Source organism: Mercenaria mercenaria, chromosome 11 (assembly GCF_021730395.1).
Source record: "Mercenaria mercenaria strain notata chromosome 11, MADL_Memer_1, whole genome shotgun sequence".
Classification (NCBI taxonomy): domain Eukaryota; kingdom Metazoa; phylum Mollusca; class Bivalvia; order Venerida; family Veneridae; genus Mercenaria; species Mercenaria mercenaria.
Genome location: NC_069371.1, coordinates 9,126,696 through 9,143,427, shown reverse-complemented (window position 1 = coordinate 9,143,427; position 16,732 = coordinate 9,126,696). Strand labels below are relative to the sequence as shown.

Below are 16,732 nucleotides of genomic sequence, written 5' to 3'. Positions count from 1 at the left end.
ATATAGCCTTGTATGGCATGTTTTTATTGCCACTGAAGATGACTAATACTGCCAGGCACCACTTAGTAAGATGTTCGGATCATGATCTTTGATCTTTGACCTACCACAGTGACCTGGGTTGTCTGCTTTGTCTGTCTGTCAACAATTCCAAGCAATTAGAACAGTACAAAGTGGATACAAAGGAAGTTATCTGAACATGATTTTCATGTGTAACCTTGATCTTAGATCTAGTGACTTGGGTTGTATGCTGTGCACATCATCTTGACAAGGTAAATAATTGAAGCCGGATTAACTTAACAAGAGGACCATGATGGTCCTGAATCGCTCACCTCTTCCCACATGACCCAGTTTTGAGTATGACGTCGTTTTTTCTATTATTTGACATAGTGACCTAGTTTTTCAGCTCATGTGACCCAGTTCTGAACTTGACCTAGATATTATCAAGATAAAAATTCTGACCAATTTTCATGAAGATCCATTGAAAAATATGGTCTCTAGAGAGGTCACAAGGTTTTTCTATTATTTGACTTATTGACCTAGTTTTCGAAGGTACGTGACCCTGTTTTGACCTTTATCTAGATATCATCAAGGTGAACATTCTCACTATTTTCATGAATATCTCATGAAAAACATGGCCTCTAGACAGGTCACAATGTTTTTCTATCTTTATACCTACTGGCCTAGTTTTTGACCGCACATGACCCAGTTTCGAAACTGACCTAGATATCATCAAGGTGAACATTCAGATCAATTTTCATGAAGATCCATTGAAAAATATGGCCTCTAGAGAGGTCAAAAGATTTTAATAATTTTAGACCTACTGACCTAGTTTTTGACCGCAGTTGACCCAGTTTTAAACTTGACCTAGATATCATCAAGATGAACATTCAGACCAACTTTCATACAGATCCCATGAAAAATATGGCCTCTAGAGAGGTCACAAGGTTTTTTTATTATTTGACCTACTGACCTAGTTTTTTAAGGCACGTGACCCAGTTTCAAACTTGATCTAGATATCATCAAGGTGAACAGTCTGACCAATTTTTATGGAGATCCATTCACAAGTATGGCCTCTAGAGGGGTAACAAGGTTTTTCTATTTTTAGACCTACTGACCTAGTTTTTGACCGCACATGACCCTGTTTCGAACTTGACCTAGATATCATCAAGATGAACATTCAGACCAATTTTCATACAGATCCCATGAAAAATATGGCCTTTAGAGAGGTCACAAAGTTTTTCCATTATCTGACCTACTGACCTAGTTTTTGATGGCACGTGACCCACTTTCGAACTTGACCTAGATATCATCAAGACGAACATTCAGACCAACTTTCATGAAGATCCCATGAAAAATATGGCCTCTAGAGAGGTCACAAGGTTTTTCTATTTTTAGACCTACTGACCTAGTTTTTGATGGCACGTGATCCAGTTTCGAACTTGACCTAGATATCATCAAGGTGAATGTTCTGACCAATTTTCATGAAGATCTTGTGAAATATATGGCCTCTAGAGAGGTCACAAGGTTTTTCTATTTTTAGACCTACTGACCTAGTTTTTTATGGCACGTGACCCAGTTTCAAACTTGACCTAGATATCATCAAGGTGAACATTCTGAGCAATTTTCATGAAGATCTTGTGAAATATATGGCCTCTAGAGAGGTCACAAGGTTTTTCTATTTTTAGACCTACTGACCTAGTTTTTGACGGCACGTGACCCAGTTTCGAACTTGATCTAGATATCATCATGGTGAATGTTCTGATCAATTTTCATGAAGATCCCATGAAAAATATGGCCTCTAGAGAGGTCACAAGGTTTTTCTATTTTTAGACCTACTGACCTAGTTTTTGATGGCACGTAATCCAGTTTCGAACTTGACCTAGATATCATCAAGGTGAATGTTCTGACCAATTTTCATGAAGATCTTGTGAAATATATGGCCTCTAGAGAGGTCACAAGGTTTTTCTATTTTTAGACCTACTGACCTAGTTTTTTATGGCACGTGACCCAGTTTCAAACTTGACCTAGATATCATCAAGGTGAACATTCTGAGCAATTTTCATGAAGATCTTGTGAAATATATGGCCTCTAGAGAGGTCACAAGGTTTTTCTATTTTTAGACCTACTGACCTAGTTTTTGATGGCACGTGACCCAGTTTCGAACTTGACCTTGATATCATCAAGATGAACATTCTGACCAATTTTCATAAAGATCCCATGAAAAATGTGACCTCTAGAGTGGTCACAAGCAAAAGTTTACGGACGGACGCACGCACGGACGACGGACGACGGACACCACGCGATCACAAAAGCTCACCTTGTCACTTTGTGACAGGTGAGCTAAAAACAAACAAGGACAGACTGACAGACAAAGGTTATTCCAATAACTTTGGAAGAAACTTACCCCTCATAATCTACAGAGTCCATTTTGTGAAGTAACTTACCCCTTGCAATCCTGACAGTCCATCTTTTAAATTAATTTACCCCTAGTAAACTTTACACGCTGTCTTGCAATGTAACTTACCTCATCATAACCTTGACAGCCTGTCTAGTCATAGGCTGAGTAGTCTGCCTGTCTGAACCTTCACAGTCCATCTTGGGAAGAAAGTTAAGCCTTGTAGCATTGAAATTCTATTTTGTGAAGAAACTTACCCCTCTTAACCTTGAAAGCCCATCTTGTGAAATATTTTTGATATTTTCAGGCATCTGTATCACAGCATGGCCAACACTTTTCAGTGGATTAACTATTGTGTCCATCTGTAAATATATTCAAAAACATGCAAAATCAAGTAAAGTTATGAGTTACATTTGATTTTACATCTTTTAAATTATATGTTTCTCTTATCCATTAAAAGTTAGAGAAGAAAGCCTGCATTAGGCGTAAAAAAAAATTGTTTGTTTGTGGTATCCCGACCTACCCTAAATTTTCGGCCCCGACCTTAAATGTTTAAACCTGGTCATTGATGTTAGAAATCAATTTACTGATGCTCTAAAGGCATAACCCTCTTATTTGTATTAATTTTTTGACAAAAAAATAATTTCCAAAAAGTCCCATGTAATAAAAAAAAATCCCAAAGAAAAACAAGAGCACCGCCTTGCGGGTGCTGACGCTCATCTGATTTTTTTTTGTGTAATAGAAATATTGTCCTACCCATGATTTTCTAAGTCTAAAAAGGGCCATCATTCTTGCAAAAAGCAGGATAGAGTTATGTTTCTTGATGTACAGTGTCCACTTATGATGGTGAAAAACTGTTGCAAGTTTTAAAGCAATAGCTTTGATAGTTTATGAGAAAAGTTGACTTAAACATAATACTCAACCAAGAAAATGATTTTCTAAGTCCAAAAGGGGCAATAATTATTGCAAAAAGCAGGATGGAGTTATGTTGCTTGCTGTACAGGGTCAGCTTATGATGGTGAACAAGTGTTGCAAGTTTCAAAGCAATAGCTTTGATAGTTTAAGAGAAAAAGTTGACCTAAACATAAAACTTAACCAAGAAATCTGATATTTTCTAAGTCCAAAAGGGGCCATAAATCTTGCAAAAAGCAGGACGGAGTTATGTTTCTTGCTATACAGGGTCAACTTATGATGGTGAACAAGTGTTGCAAGTTTTAAAGCAATAGCTTTGATAGTTTAGGATAAAAGCTGACCTAAACATAAAACTTAACCAAGAAAACTGATTTTCTAAGTCCAAAAGGGGCAATAAATCTTGCAAAAAGCAAGATGGAGTTATGTTTCTTGATGTACAGGGTCTGCTTATGATGGTGAACAAGTATTCCAAGTTTCAAAGCAATAGCTTTGATAGTTTAGGAGAAAAGTTGACCTAAACATAAAACTTAACCAAGAAATCTGAAATTTTCTAAGTACAAAAGGGGCCATAAATCTTGCAAAAAGCAAGATGGAGTTATGTTTCTTGCTATACAGGGTCAGCTTATGATGGTGAACAAGTATTCCAAGTTTCAAAGCAATAGCTTTGATAGTTTAGGAGAAAAGCTGACCTAAACATAAAACTTAACCAGGCAACGCCGACGCCGACAACCGCTCAAGTGATGACAATAACTCATCATTTTTTTCCAAAAAATCAGATGAGCTAAAAATTACCGACCTACCTACCCTAATATTTTTGAGCATGTTACTGGAAACAAACAATTTTTTTTACGCCTTATAAATAAATTCAATATAGGAAAGCTGACTGGTGCACATATAATTTACCAATGTTGAATAATCAAAGGGCAATATCTCATTGAAAAATCATCCAGCCGGAACAGGAGGATAATTTAAAATTTCTTCTCTTGATATTGAAGTTTCCTATAAAGTTTCAGTTAATTCCAACCAGTGGTTGCTGAGGAATACTCTGGACAAGAATTGTACTACAGTATACTAAAGTTGAATAATTAAAGGGGCAATGACTTAGTGAAAAACAATTTATTAGAACAAGAAGATAATATGCGTATTTCCTCTTAATAGTGAAGTTTCCTATGAAGTTTTGCTAAATTTCAACCAGTGGTTGCTGAGAAATACTCCAGAAAAGGATTGTGGGATGAGCAGACAGATGAAGTAGCCCCTACATGCTTCCTGTTAAGGCAGCACAACAAATAAAGTTAGAATTTTCCACAGAATCAATATGAAAAGACATGCTCCGACCCCTGGCAACTATACTATTTAAAAATATCTTAGAAGTTATAAATTAAACAAGACTAACCTTTCTTGCTAAATCACTTTTGTGTCGTTCCCACATGCCTGGTGCCAGAAACTTCAAGACAAACTCCTTGACACGTGGATGTTGTTCCCAAAGTTGTGGGGATAGCAAAGTCTGGAAACATGAAATTCTACTTTTGATAACTGTTTCCTTATATAATTGCCAAAGGTTAGCATTGTTTTTGATGACCTCCCTTTATGGCTATAATGGAACAACTTCATGTGCAAAATTGAAAGTAGTGTTCTATCTAATTATGCATAAATTTGATTACAACAACTGCTTTATCTGTTTTAAACATAAAATTAAAAGCTTTATGGAACTTTAACAGTAAAAACAAGAGCTGTCACTATTAGTGACAAATGCCCCCTAGCGTGCTGCGCATGACATGTCATCTCATTATAGGGAACAAAGTAATTTCAAAATCCCTTGATGAATGGCAGAGTTATGGACCGGACAAGAAACAGACCATATTAACCGTTAACCTGCAAGTGTGACCTTGACCTTGGCACTAGGAGTCTGGGTCTTGGGCATGACACATCGTCTCATTATGGGAAACATTTATGCCAAGTTATTTCAAAATCCCTTCATGGATGGAGTTATGGACCGGACATGAAACAGACACTGTTAACCTTTGACCTCTAAGTATGACCTTGACCTTGGCACTAGGGGTCTCCGCTTTGCGCATGACACATCGTCTCATTATGGGGAACATTTATGCCAAGTTATTTCAAGATCCCTTTATGAATGGCAGTTAGAGCCTAGACAAAAATTTACACTGATGGGCGCATAAACAGATGGACGGACAGTGCGATTTTAATATGTCCACCTTCAGAGGCATAAAAATAAAACATATGTTCCATTTCTGCCCACCCAAGAAATAATTTGTCACACACCTCTATACTCCATGTTGATTATATGTATGAAATTTAATTAGAATCCTAATAGTTTGCTCCACAACCTTGAGTCTGAGATAGGTATGGGGGGGGGGGGGGGGGGGGGTAGTGCTCCCCATCTCCCCAACCTTTATCAAAATGGTAATCAAAGCTAGTTTGCTGATTAAGAAAGAACATATTGTAATCAATCTCAATATGTACCCGTTTATGACATTGTTAATATATAACTCCTGCAGAAACTACTAATATTTAACTCACCAGAACATCTTCATAATACAGTACCTGTAGGTAATTATCCAGAGCTTTTCTTCTTTTCTCCAGAAATTCTTTTCCAGTATTCTTTAGCAATGTTTTAGGTGGTAAACTTGGTCCATGAAAATGTGGCAACTGTAGGTTAACAAGCAAGGTTTAAAAGATCAATATATAAATAAAACATTTACATTTATTAACAACTAATGCTATAGAAAAGTTCATAGCAAATTCAGTAATTGTTGGGAATCTTTGGATAAACACAAGTCACATGGTGACTGGTCAGCTAACTCTCACATCAAATGGAACTCTGGCGAGAAACAGGTAAGCATGCTGTGCACCAATCTGTCAGACACGATCCAAACTTACAATGATACAATGAGTCAGACACGATACAAACTTACAATGATACAATGAGTCAGACACGATACAAACTTACAATGATACAATGAGTCAGACACGATCCAAACTTACAATGATACAATGAGTCAGACACGATCCAAACTTACAATGATACAATGAGTCAGACACGATACAAACTTACAATGATACAATGAGCTAAATGAAGCTTACTTATCTCAAATGATACTACAGTGCAGTGGGAGATACATTGACTGTTATGTAGAGGTTGCTGTTCTGGAGATGTAACTTTGACAGTATATTCCAGCTTAGTGTAATTCTGATGTTGTTATAGAGAGGTTTTTCCTTAGGAGAGGGCCGCTGTGGGGAGGTTGTATCAGTGCAAAAGTTCAACCAGTATTGAATATCTATTGCATACTCATGTGGACTTCAAGTTAGTTCAAGTAGTTTTCTTCTTATTGTTTACTAACAAACATGTACATGTGATATCAATCTTTTCATTTCAAACAAATGAGCTAATGAATATCATTTTATGAAGACTATGTCTATCTTTCCACAAAAACTCAAGAAATAACTGCACACTGCGCTTAATGTCTGTCACACTGTCAGCTCATTACACGTTACAGTACACAATATAAACTTAAGACAAAACACACCTTTTCTGACATGATCATCTGTAGGTCGTGGAAGTCGCTGAATCTTCGATAGACGTCCCAAATCTCCTCATCATCTACAAGCTTTTTTGTCACCCGGATTGAAAATACTGCGTAGGACTTCCCTGCCTTCTCTGATTCTCGAACAACACCTGCCAATTTAATAAACTTATTAATCTAAGTTTCCGACATTTCATATTTACTAGCTTATTCAACCTCATTTCTATCTTGTTGTAAATAAGGCTAGATATTCAACTTTAACTCTTACCCTGCTAAATTTCTATAAAGAACTTGTCCATCTTTCAATTTCCATATTACCATTAACTGTTAAAAGGGGTGCTAACAAAAAAGATAGTGTGATTGAATGGCGAATAGTGTAGATCATGATCAGACCTCATGGATGTGCAGGCTGATCATGATCTACACTAGTCGCAAAGGCAGGACCAATTGTGTCCAGCATGAGGAGGGTTAAACAAGTTTGTTTGTTTGTTTAGTCGAATTTAGTGCATTTTTTCAACAGCATTTCAGTCATGTAATGGTGGGCAGTGTTCCTGGATTCTGTACCAGAACTAACCTGTTCTCTGCAGGTAACTGCCAACTTATCCACATGATTCAGGTGTGGAGGAAATAATTATGACTCCTGACACAATGTCAATCATAAATCCTCACGGAAAACATATGCCTTGCCCAAGAATGGCACACAATTCAGCAATCTAATGATCTGCCCTCTCCCTCATGAGCAAATGGTGGGCAACAATGTTAGCTCTACTTGTTCCCCAGAGATTTTACATTCTGTGCAACAGGTATGATACTTCTAAAAACAAGTTATCAATACAGCTTTTTAATCAACAAGAGCTCGGCCAAGCGGGGCATTATACGCCGGAAGGGTTACATCAGATGGGAGCAAAATTTAATGAACTTGACTGTTGAAGTCCAAAGGACAGGAACACCAAAGGGAAGATATTCCAAAGAAAATCTTAGTCCACAAACAAGAGCTGTCACTAATGGTGACAAATGCCCCTGCAGCACCTTGACCTTTGACCTGGTGATCCCAAAGTCAGTAGGGGTGGTGTACTCAATAAGTACTATCAGCATGTGAAGTTTGAAGGTCCTTGGTGAAGTGGTTCGCGAGTAAAGTGCCTTCATGCAAAAAGTTAACTTGGCCCCTGTGACCTTGACCTTTGACCTGGTGACCCCAAAGTCAGTAGGGTTGGTGCACTCATAAAGTACTATCAGCATGTAAAGTTTGAAGGTCCTGGGTGCAGTGGTTCGCGAGTAAAGTGCCTTCATGCAAAAAGTTAACATTGGCCCCTGTGACTTTGACCTTTGACCTGGTGACCCCAAAGTCAGTAGGGGTGATGTATTCAATAAGTACTATCAGCATGTGAAGTTTGAAGGTCCTGGGTGCAGTGGTTCGCGAGTAAAGTGCCTTCAAGCAAAAAGTTAACGTTGGCCCCTGTGACCTTGACCTTTGACCTGGTGACCCCAAAGTCAGTAGGGGTAGTGTACTCAATAAGTACTATCAGCATGTGAAGTTTGAAGGTCCTGGGTGCAGTGGTTCGCGAGTAAAGTGCCTTCATGCAGAAAGATAACGTTGGCCCCTGTGACCTTGACCTTTGACCTGGTGACTCCAAAGTCAGTAGGGGTGGTGTACTCAATAAGTACTATCAGCAGGTGAAGATTGAAGGTCCTGGGTGCAGTGGTTCGTGGGTAAAGTGCCTTCATGCAAAAAGTTAACGTTGGCCCCTGTGACCTTGACCTTTGATGTGGTGAGCCCAAAGTCAGTAGGGGTGGTGAACTCAATAAGTACTATCAGCATGTGAAGTTTGAAGGTCCTGGGTGAAGTGGTTCGCGAGTAAGGTGCCTTCATGCAAAAAGTTAACGTTGATCCCTGTGACCTTGACCTTTGACCTGGTGACCCCAAAGTCAGTAGGGTTGGTGTACTCATAAAGTACTATCAGCACGTGAAGTTTGAAGGTCATGGGTGCAGTGGTTCGCGAGTAAAGTGCCTTCATGCAAAAAGTTAACGTTGTGACTAACGAACTAACTAACGGACGGACAGTTGAAAACTAATATGCCTCCCTTCGGGGGCATAAAAAATATTCTAAGTCCACAAAAAATCTTTACCAGGTACAGGTATGTCAAAATACACCTAAAAATTGGAAGCACCATCCATGTTGTACCACAGAAAAGTGGTCTCGGTTTTTCCCTACGGCCAATAATAAAAAAGTTTCAAAATAAGCTATTTATAGTAACATAAAAGGAAAGTAATTCAAATTTTTTTTATTGTAAGTGAACAATCAAGAGCTGTCAGAGGACAGCAATGCTTGACTATTCAACAACCTTGTCAATTGAATGAATACAAAAGTTGTAAAAGGGGCATAATTTTGTAAAAATGCAAAACAGGGTTATGGAACCTGCACAGTGCTTATCAGCTCATGATAGTGGACAACTGTGTGAATTTCAATCCATTCCCATAAGTGGGTACTGAGATACCAGCTTACATATAAGAATTGTACCAAAAAGTGCTAAGGTGAAAAAGGGGCATAATTTTGTAAAAATGCAAAGTAGAGTTATTAAACCTTTGCAATGCATGTCATATCATGACAGTGAACAAGTGTGTGAAGTTTCAATCCTTTCCCATTAGTGGATATTGAGATACCAGCTTACAACTGCCAAGTCGAAAAAGAGGCATAATTTTGACAAAATGCAAAGTAGAGTTATGGGACCTGTGCAATGTAAGTCAGTTTATAACAGTGAATAAGTGTGTGAAGTTTCAATCCATTCCCACAAGTGGTTACTGAAATACCAGCTTATATACAAAAACTTAACCAAATTGGGACACCGACGCCAACGCATGGGGTCCAGTATCTCTACTATTCTTTGAATAGTCAAGCTAGAAAGGGATCTGCCAAATAAAAACGAAAGTGTGACTTATACCTTGAAGCCAGTCATTCGAAACATGCGTTTCGCAAGTCGTCTCGGTGTGGTGAACATTTGTGCCAAGTTTCTTTGAAATCCTTCAAGAAGTTCAAGAGTTACAGAGCGGACACAAAACAAACTGATATGACCTTTGACCCCTAAGTGTGACCTTGACCTTGAAGCAAGACATCCAAAACATGCACACTGCACATCATCTCGGTGTGGTGAACATTTGTGTCAACAGTTACAGAGCGGACACGAAATTGCTAACTGACGGACGGACAGATGGACACTAGGGATATAACATAATATGCCCTTCAGGCATATAAAAAGCAAGAAAACATTGTTGAATTTGGCGTAGGTATTTAGTGTTTGTCAGGCTTTTGGGAAAATATATACCATAAATGAGTTAAAGGAAGCAGGTATAGTTCAATGTCAATTAGTGAGGCGTGACTTATCCGCTATCCTCGGTGTTTACCGCTGTATTGTTATGAGCTAAAAGTGCAGACACACCTCGATGCATAAAGTTGATCTATATTGCAAAAGTTGTTTTTGCTTCACAAGTATGGGGTATGGGTTTAAGCCTTTGCAATTACTATAGCATACAGTATGCTGTTTTGCATAAAGTTATGTTGCACATACTTTCAGTAAATTGTATTATACCGAAGCATTTTCTAATGTCCGACTTTTAACTGTGACCTTGAACTTGGGCTGGGCTGGCCTGACTGGAACATGAATTTGCATGTTGCCTTCATGAGTGGAACATTCAGTCCAAATCCCATAAATATTCTTCACCAGCGTACAAGACATGGACACAGATGGACAAACTGACAATTGGACAAGACCCCTCAGTCTTGGACAGGAATACAAGGACTCCATGATGGCCCAAGATCGCACATCTGAGCTTTACATATTGCCTAACAGTTTTGGTAGAAGGTCATGCATAACAAATCAGGTGTATCTGTAATGTCTAATGTATTCTGCAGAACAAATCAGGTGTATCTCTAATTTCTAAGGTAATCTGCAGAACAACTGTATTTGTCATGTCATGTCTAGCAATAACAAATGAACAAACCTGTCTGTGAAATTTGAGCCTTTATAGAGAATTCTGCGTTGTTTGTTTTGTATGGAGAATTTGATCGCGAATTACTGCTGTACAGAGAGGATGTCGATGTATTATCAGACGAGTCGGTCAGATCATTCTGAAAATAAAATGAACATAATCATACTTAATAGTGGCTTAATAGTAATTCAAACATGATCTGATTTGTCAGTTAAACACGAAGAAACATTGTATGTTCTGCATTAAACAATGGGTTTGACATGCTGACCAGTTACTGGCCATTATGAGGTCTATTTTAAAGTCAGGTTCATTCAAACATCATGAACGCAGATCAGCACTTTTACGTCACTTTAATGAGTATTTTAGAATGGAAAAAGGGGTATTGTTCAGACGCTTGTATATTTAACCACTTGGGCAGGGCCACTGGTTCTTGAAGTCCAGAACATCTACTGGAATGTGGTATATCAACTAACAAATGAAGCACTGATTATCTGATTAGTATCAATGTGACATTAATGCACTTTCAAGTTTCTACAGTCAAAATCTATTCTTAGAAGATCAACTGAACTGAGACCAAATGGTTCTGAAGACCACTAGTTTCATTTGCTGTATTAACAGTTTACTGTGCATTTTTACTTACAAATTTAAACCACGGAAAAAACTTGAATTGTGTCCATCATAGGACATGCATGCCCCCACATACTGCACCATCCTCTAAATAGCGAAGTGTTTAGTACAGATCATCTCCATATGAAGAATGTTCGACTAAAAGTTTGAAGCAAATTGTATTCAGATAAGGTTGTGCATCTAAGCAACATTCCTTCAAAAAGTGTAAGATGACTTGAACACACCAAATTACTTCACCATGGCCTATTTTGTGAAATTAAGAAAGGGCCATAATTCTATAAAAAAAATAGCACAGAAAAAAAGTTCATTATTGCACATGAAGGACCTTCATCTGTGGAACTTTCAAGATATCTTGTCAATAGTGACAGTAATCAATCGAGAAATTGGACAGAAAAGATTTTCCTCTATATTCCCTTTATCAAAACCATCAAAGGGCCATAACTGCAGTAAAAATAACTACAGCAAAAATTCCTTCCTTTATTGATATCTGCACCTAAAGCTTGTTCAGCTGTAAAAGTTTGAAGCAAATTAGACTGACATGTGAGGAGTTGGACACAAAATTCCGGGACATATGGATGTACGGACAACAGCAATGCTGTATTATTGCCAGATTGTGGTATTTAGATACAGGTTTGTCTGTACAGAAAACATGTTCCTTTCCCTATTAGATGTTTCACTTCTAAATATCTTCATACGATCACATCTCATTTCTTTTACATAATGTACGCCACATCTGCCACTATGACATTAAAGATAAATAATAGTTACTTATTCAAAATGAAAATTAAGCATAAATTTCAAAGACATTTGAATGGGAAAGTTGACAATACCAACCCAAGCACATGCAATAAAGCTACAATGATAGGATGCCAGAATAGGCAGGATAATAACAATGTTTATTAGTTAATATGTAGAAATTAGGACAGAAAACAAACAGAAGCAATTTAATGTTAAACAAAGTCTTTCAGACTGAAAAAAAAAAAAACAAAAAAAAAAAACTAACTAACGAAAAACTATAAGTAAAATTCTGCATCTGGTAGGGATACTAAAGAATTATTTATGGGACTCGCATAGAAGAACCTCTTAAAATATGTTGGCTTACGGACTCAATGAAGTGTTTAGTTTTCAACTAAGCAGATTATTCTGAACTGGTAAAATTGTTCAGTTTGAAATGGTGTGCTTTTCAAAGGTTTTGGTTCTACTGCACCAGTAATTAAAAACAGAATATAATTTGCCAACCACAATTATAAAATTGACGTAAATAAATTTACAATGTACATAACAATAATACTGCGAAATCATTTGAGCCGCGCCATGAGGAAACCAACATAATGGGTTTGCGACCAGCATGGATCCAGACCAGCCTGCGCATCCGCGCAGTCTGGTCAGGATCCATGCTGTTCGCTAACAGTTTCTCCAATTCCAATAGGTTTTAAAAGCGAACAGCATGGATCCTGACCAGACTGCGCGGTGCGCAGGCTGGTCTGGATCCATGCTGGTCGCAAACCCACTATGTTGGTTTTCTCATGGCACGGCTCATTTACTTTAGCAGACACGCAGTTTCACAGGTTTAGCCAGAACAGTTATTACATGGGGATGGATGAATGCATCTATGTAAACTTTGAACATAAAATGAATGGGTATTTTACTTGTTCACTGGGATTTCTTTTTGTGGACTGGCTACAATGTAAAATCCACAAAAAATATCCCTCCATGAAATATCAATAATTTCACAGTATTTTCCACCAGGTTAAGCATTAGTTATGATATATTACTAATAAATAATAACTGGTTAATTAAATGAAAGAGACTTACAATATCTTCAGACTTGACGGACATATCTGCAATCAAAACATAACAAAAGCATGCACATTTACTCTTCATCCAATACTTACATGCAGAAATTGCTCATAATGCATGGGAATTTCACATAATTTTCCTTCTTTGAAAATTTAATATTATGAAATTCTAGAGAAGTATGCAATTTCAAAAGAATTTCACTTAAATTGAGTGTAGAAGGTCTATCAGTGGTCTTGCATTTCAAGCCAGTTGAACAATTTAACACAAAATTAATTGATTTTTTTTCCTCCTTATATCAGTTTATCTGTTTGATGTAGATATATGTAATTGTTGAGTGTTACAAAAACTTTTCCATATTGAGCAGACATAATTTAAAGCTGTTTGACCTTTGAACTTCATGTGTGACCTTGACCTTGGACCCAAAGATCTTGGTTGTGCCCTTTGCATTTTTCTTCTTAACAAGGCAGTCTGAAAGACAGCTAAATCCCCCGCCACTGCTATGGATAGTAAAAGGGTAAACCTTTGATTTTAGCTGTGACCTTGACCTTGAACTGACATGGCTGACTCATGAAGTCTGCACAACGTCTTGATGAGGTGATCATTTGACCCAAGTTTCATGAAAATCCTTCAAGGGGTTTAGGAGATACAGAGCTGAAACCTTTGACCTTCAGTTGTGACCTTGACCTTGAGTTGACATGGCTGACTCATGAGTTCTTGATGAGGTGATCATTTGACCCAAGTTTGATGAAAATCCTTCAAGGGGTTTAGGAGATACAGAGTGGACACCAAATGGAAGGCTCAAACCTTCGACCCTTAGCTGTGACCTTGAGCTGGCATGGTTGACTCATAATTTCTGCACATCGTTCTGATGAGGTAATCATTTGACCCAAGTTTTATAAAATTCCTTCAAGGGGTTTAGGAGATATAGAGCGAACACGAAATGGAAGGCTCAAACCTTTGACCTTCAGTTGTGACCTTGACCTTGAGCTGACATGGCTGACTCATAAGTTCTGCACATCGCCTTGATGAGGTGATCGTTTGACCCAAGTTTTATAAAATTCCTTCAAGGGGTTTAAGAGATATAGAGCGGACACAAAATGGAAGGCTCAAACCTTTGACCCCGAGTTGTGACCTTGAACTTGAGCTGGCATGGCTGACTCATGGGTTCTGCACATCGTCTTGATGAGGTGATCATTTGACCCAAGTTTTATAAAATTCCTTCAAGGGGTTTAAGAGATATAGAGCGGACACAAAATGGAAGGCTCAAACCTTTGACCCTGAGTTGTGACCTTGACCTTGAGCTGGCATGGCTGACTCATGGGTTCTGCACATCGTCTTGATGAGGTGATCATTTGACCCAAGTTTATAAAATTCCTTCAAGGGGTTTAGGAGATATAGAGCGGACACAAAATGGCAGGCTCAAACCTTTGACCTTGAGTTGTGACCTTGACCTTGAACTGACAAGGCTGACTCATGGGTTCTGCACATCGTCTTGATGAGGTGATCATTTGACCCAAGTTTGATGAAAATCCTTCAAGGGGTTTAGGAGATATGGAGAGGACACGAAAGTGTTACGGACGGACAGACGGACGGACGGACGGAAGGACGGACGCAGACCATTCCTATAATCCCTCCGCCACGGCGGGGGATTAATAAGGTAAATATTAACCACTATGTTTTGAAGCTTCCAAGTTTTTAGGAAGATATGGAGCGGACACATCATTAATGACCACTGACCTTGAAATATGATCTTGACAATCAACCTAGTGACTTGCTTTGTTGGGTCTTAATGTGAAATTTCCTTACATTTTCAATAAAAAGAAACAGTGCCGATTCTAGCGCATTCTACAGTCCAAAAGCAAGCGACAGTTTCTCAAAGATTATTAGATGAATACTTAAGCAAGGCTTGCGAAATTTCTTTACATTTTCCATTTTGAAACTGTGCTTTCACTAAAAAACTCTACATTACAGAAGAAAGCAAAGTTTCTGAAAGATTAATAATCCTCAAATATTTTACAGTAAATTCTAATGGGATATGTGGACTTTTGGTTAAGGCAATTTTTTCTGTGTGTTTTATTTTAAGTTTAACTTTGAAAAATAACAGATAAAACTGCACTGTCCTTACTTTTAACCTTTAACCTGCTAAATTTCTAAAATGGACTGGTCTAGAATTCAATTTGGGCACTTCCATTTATTCTTTAAAGGGATGTTCACGAAAATTTACAGACTGAATAGCGAACAGTGCAGACCATGATCAGCCTGCAAGGAGGTGCAGGCTGATCTTGATGTGCACTGGTCACAAAGGCAAAATCACTTGCCTGCAGCAGGCTAAAGGTTAATTATGTAATAATACAGACTAACAATTCAAGAATTTTAATGCTGATTTACAGCTAACTTTCTAGCAAAGTCGTACATACCAATTTGAAAAACAGCCTACACCTTCTTAACTTAAACACATAGCCAATGATACATCTGAGATAACATCAAAGACAAAGGTTTTACATTACATACATTCCCTTAACCCAGAACATTTCCCTAACCCTGAAACATTTGTACTCGACCTGGTGAGTCCTTGGTAACCCTTAACCTTAACAGTAAAGCTATTTTTACCCAGAGAAAATTAGTGAAGCAAAAGTGTCCAATACTATCACATTCTTGTCTACAGCATGCACATCCCCATGCTTGACTCAGAAACTTATCACAAGACAAGACATTTAAACATTACATGTAAACTAGCTAAATATACAACATACGTTAAACCAGATGATCCGATGCACTGAAAATCAATTAAAATTTTCAACTCTGTAGTGCTGTCCTATCTCACAATTACTGTGAAAATAATTCATTTCATTTGCTTGTATTTCTACAGAGCAACTTCATGTACATCAGTGGGACATGACCTGAAGGATTCTGAATTCTGTACAATAAAATAAAATGAAGTAACTAGAAATTGCTTTTGTAAAAAAGCGCATGTCTCCCCCAATGCAAAGTCCTACAGGCAAGAAGTCAATAGGGGTCAGGAGCGAAAGTCAAAGAGACACTGATGGTTGGCTGCAATAGGGATCATCTACTTGGCATGTCCAGTCATCCCGCTAAGTTTCAACACTCTTGGCCTAGTGGTTCTCAAGTCACTGTTCAGGCTCCTGTGACCTTGACCTTTGATCAAGTGACCCCAAAATAAATAGGGGTCATCTACTCTGCATGTCCAATCATCCTATTAAGTTTCAACATTCTAGGTCGTGGTTCTCAAGTTATTTTCCGGAAATGATTTTACATGACCAGGCCCCTGTGACCTTGACCTTTAATAGACTGACCCAAAAATCAATAGGGGTCATCTACTCTGCATGTTCAATCATCCTATGAAGTTTCAACATTCTGGGTCAAGTGGTTCTCAAGTTATTGATCGGAAATTGTTTTCCATGTTCAGGCTCCTGTGACCTTGACCTTTAACAGAGTGACCCCAAAATC

At 38.1% G+C, this 16,732-nt stretch overlaps 1 protein-coding gene across 2 annotated transcripts in view; it reads right to left on the bottom strand.

The window, feature by feature from the left end:
• LOC123531342 (sorting nexin-13-like) overlaps positions 1-16,732 on the bottom strand; it is a 128,504-nt gene that overhangs the window by 22,216 nt on the left and 89,556 nt on the right. The window contains exons 18-23 of one of the 2 annotated variants that reach the window (XM_045312201.2): positions 16,018-16,040; positions 10,850-10,976; positions 6,856-7,004; positions 5,873-5,977; positions 4,701-4,811; positions 2,653-2,757 (exon numbers count right to left, since the gene is read on the bottom strand). In XM_045312201.2, the coding sequence (XP_045168136.1) occupies positions 2,653-2,757; positions 4,701-4,811; positions 5,873-5,977; positions 6,856-7,004; positions 10,850-10,976; positions 16,018-16,040 (620 nt within the window). Of the gene's footprint in view, positions 1-2,652; positions 2,758-4,700; positions 4,812-5,872; positions 5,978-6,855; positions 7,005-10,849; positions 10,977-13,279; positions 13,306-16,017; positions 16,041-16,732 lie in introns of both variants that reach the window. The other variant, XM_045312200.2, reaches the window with a different exon arrangement.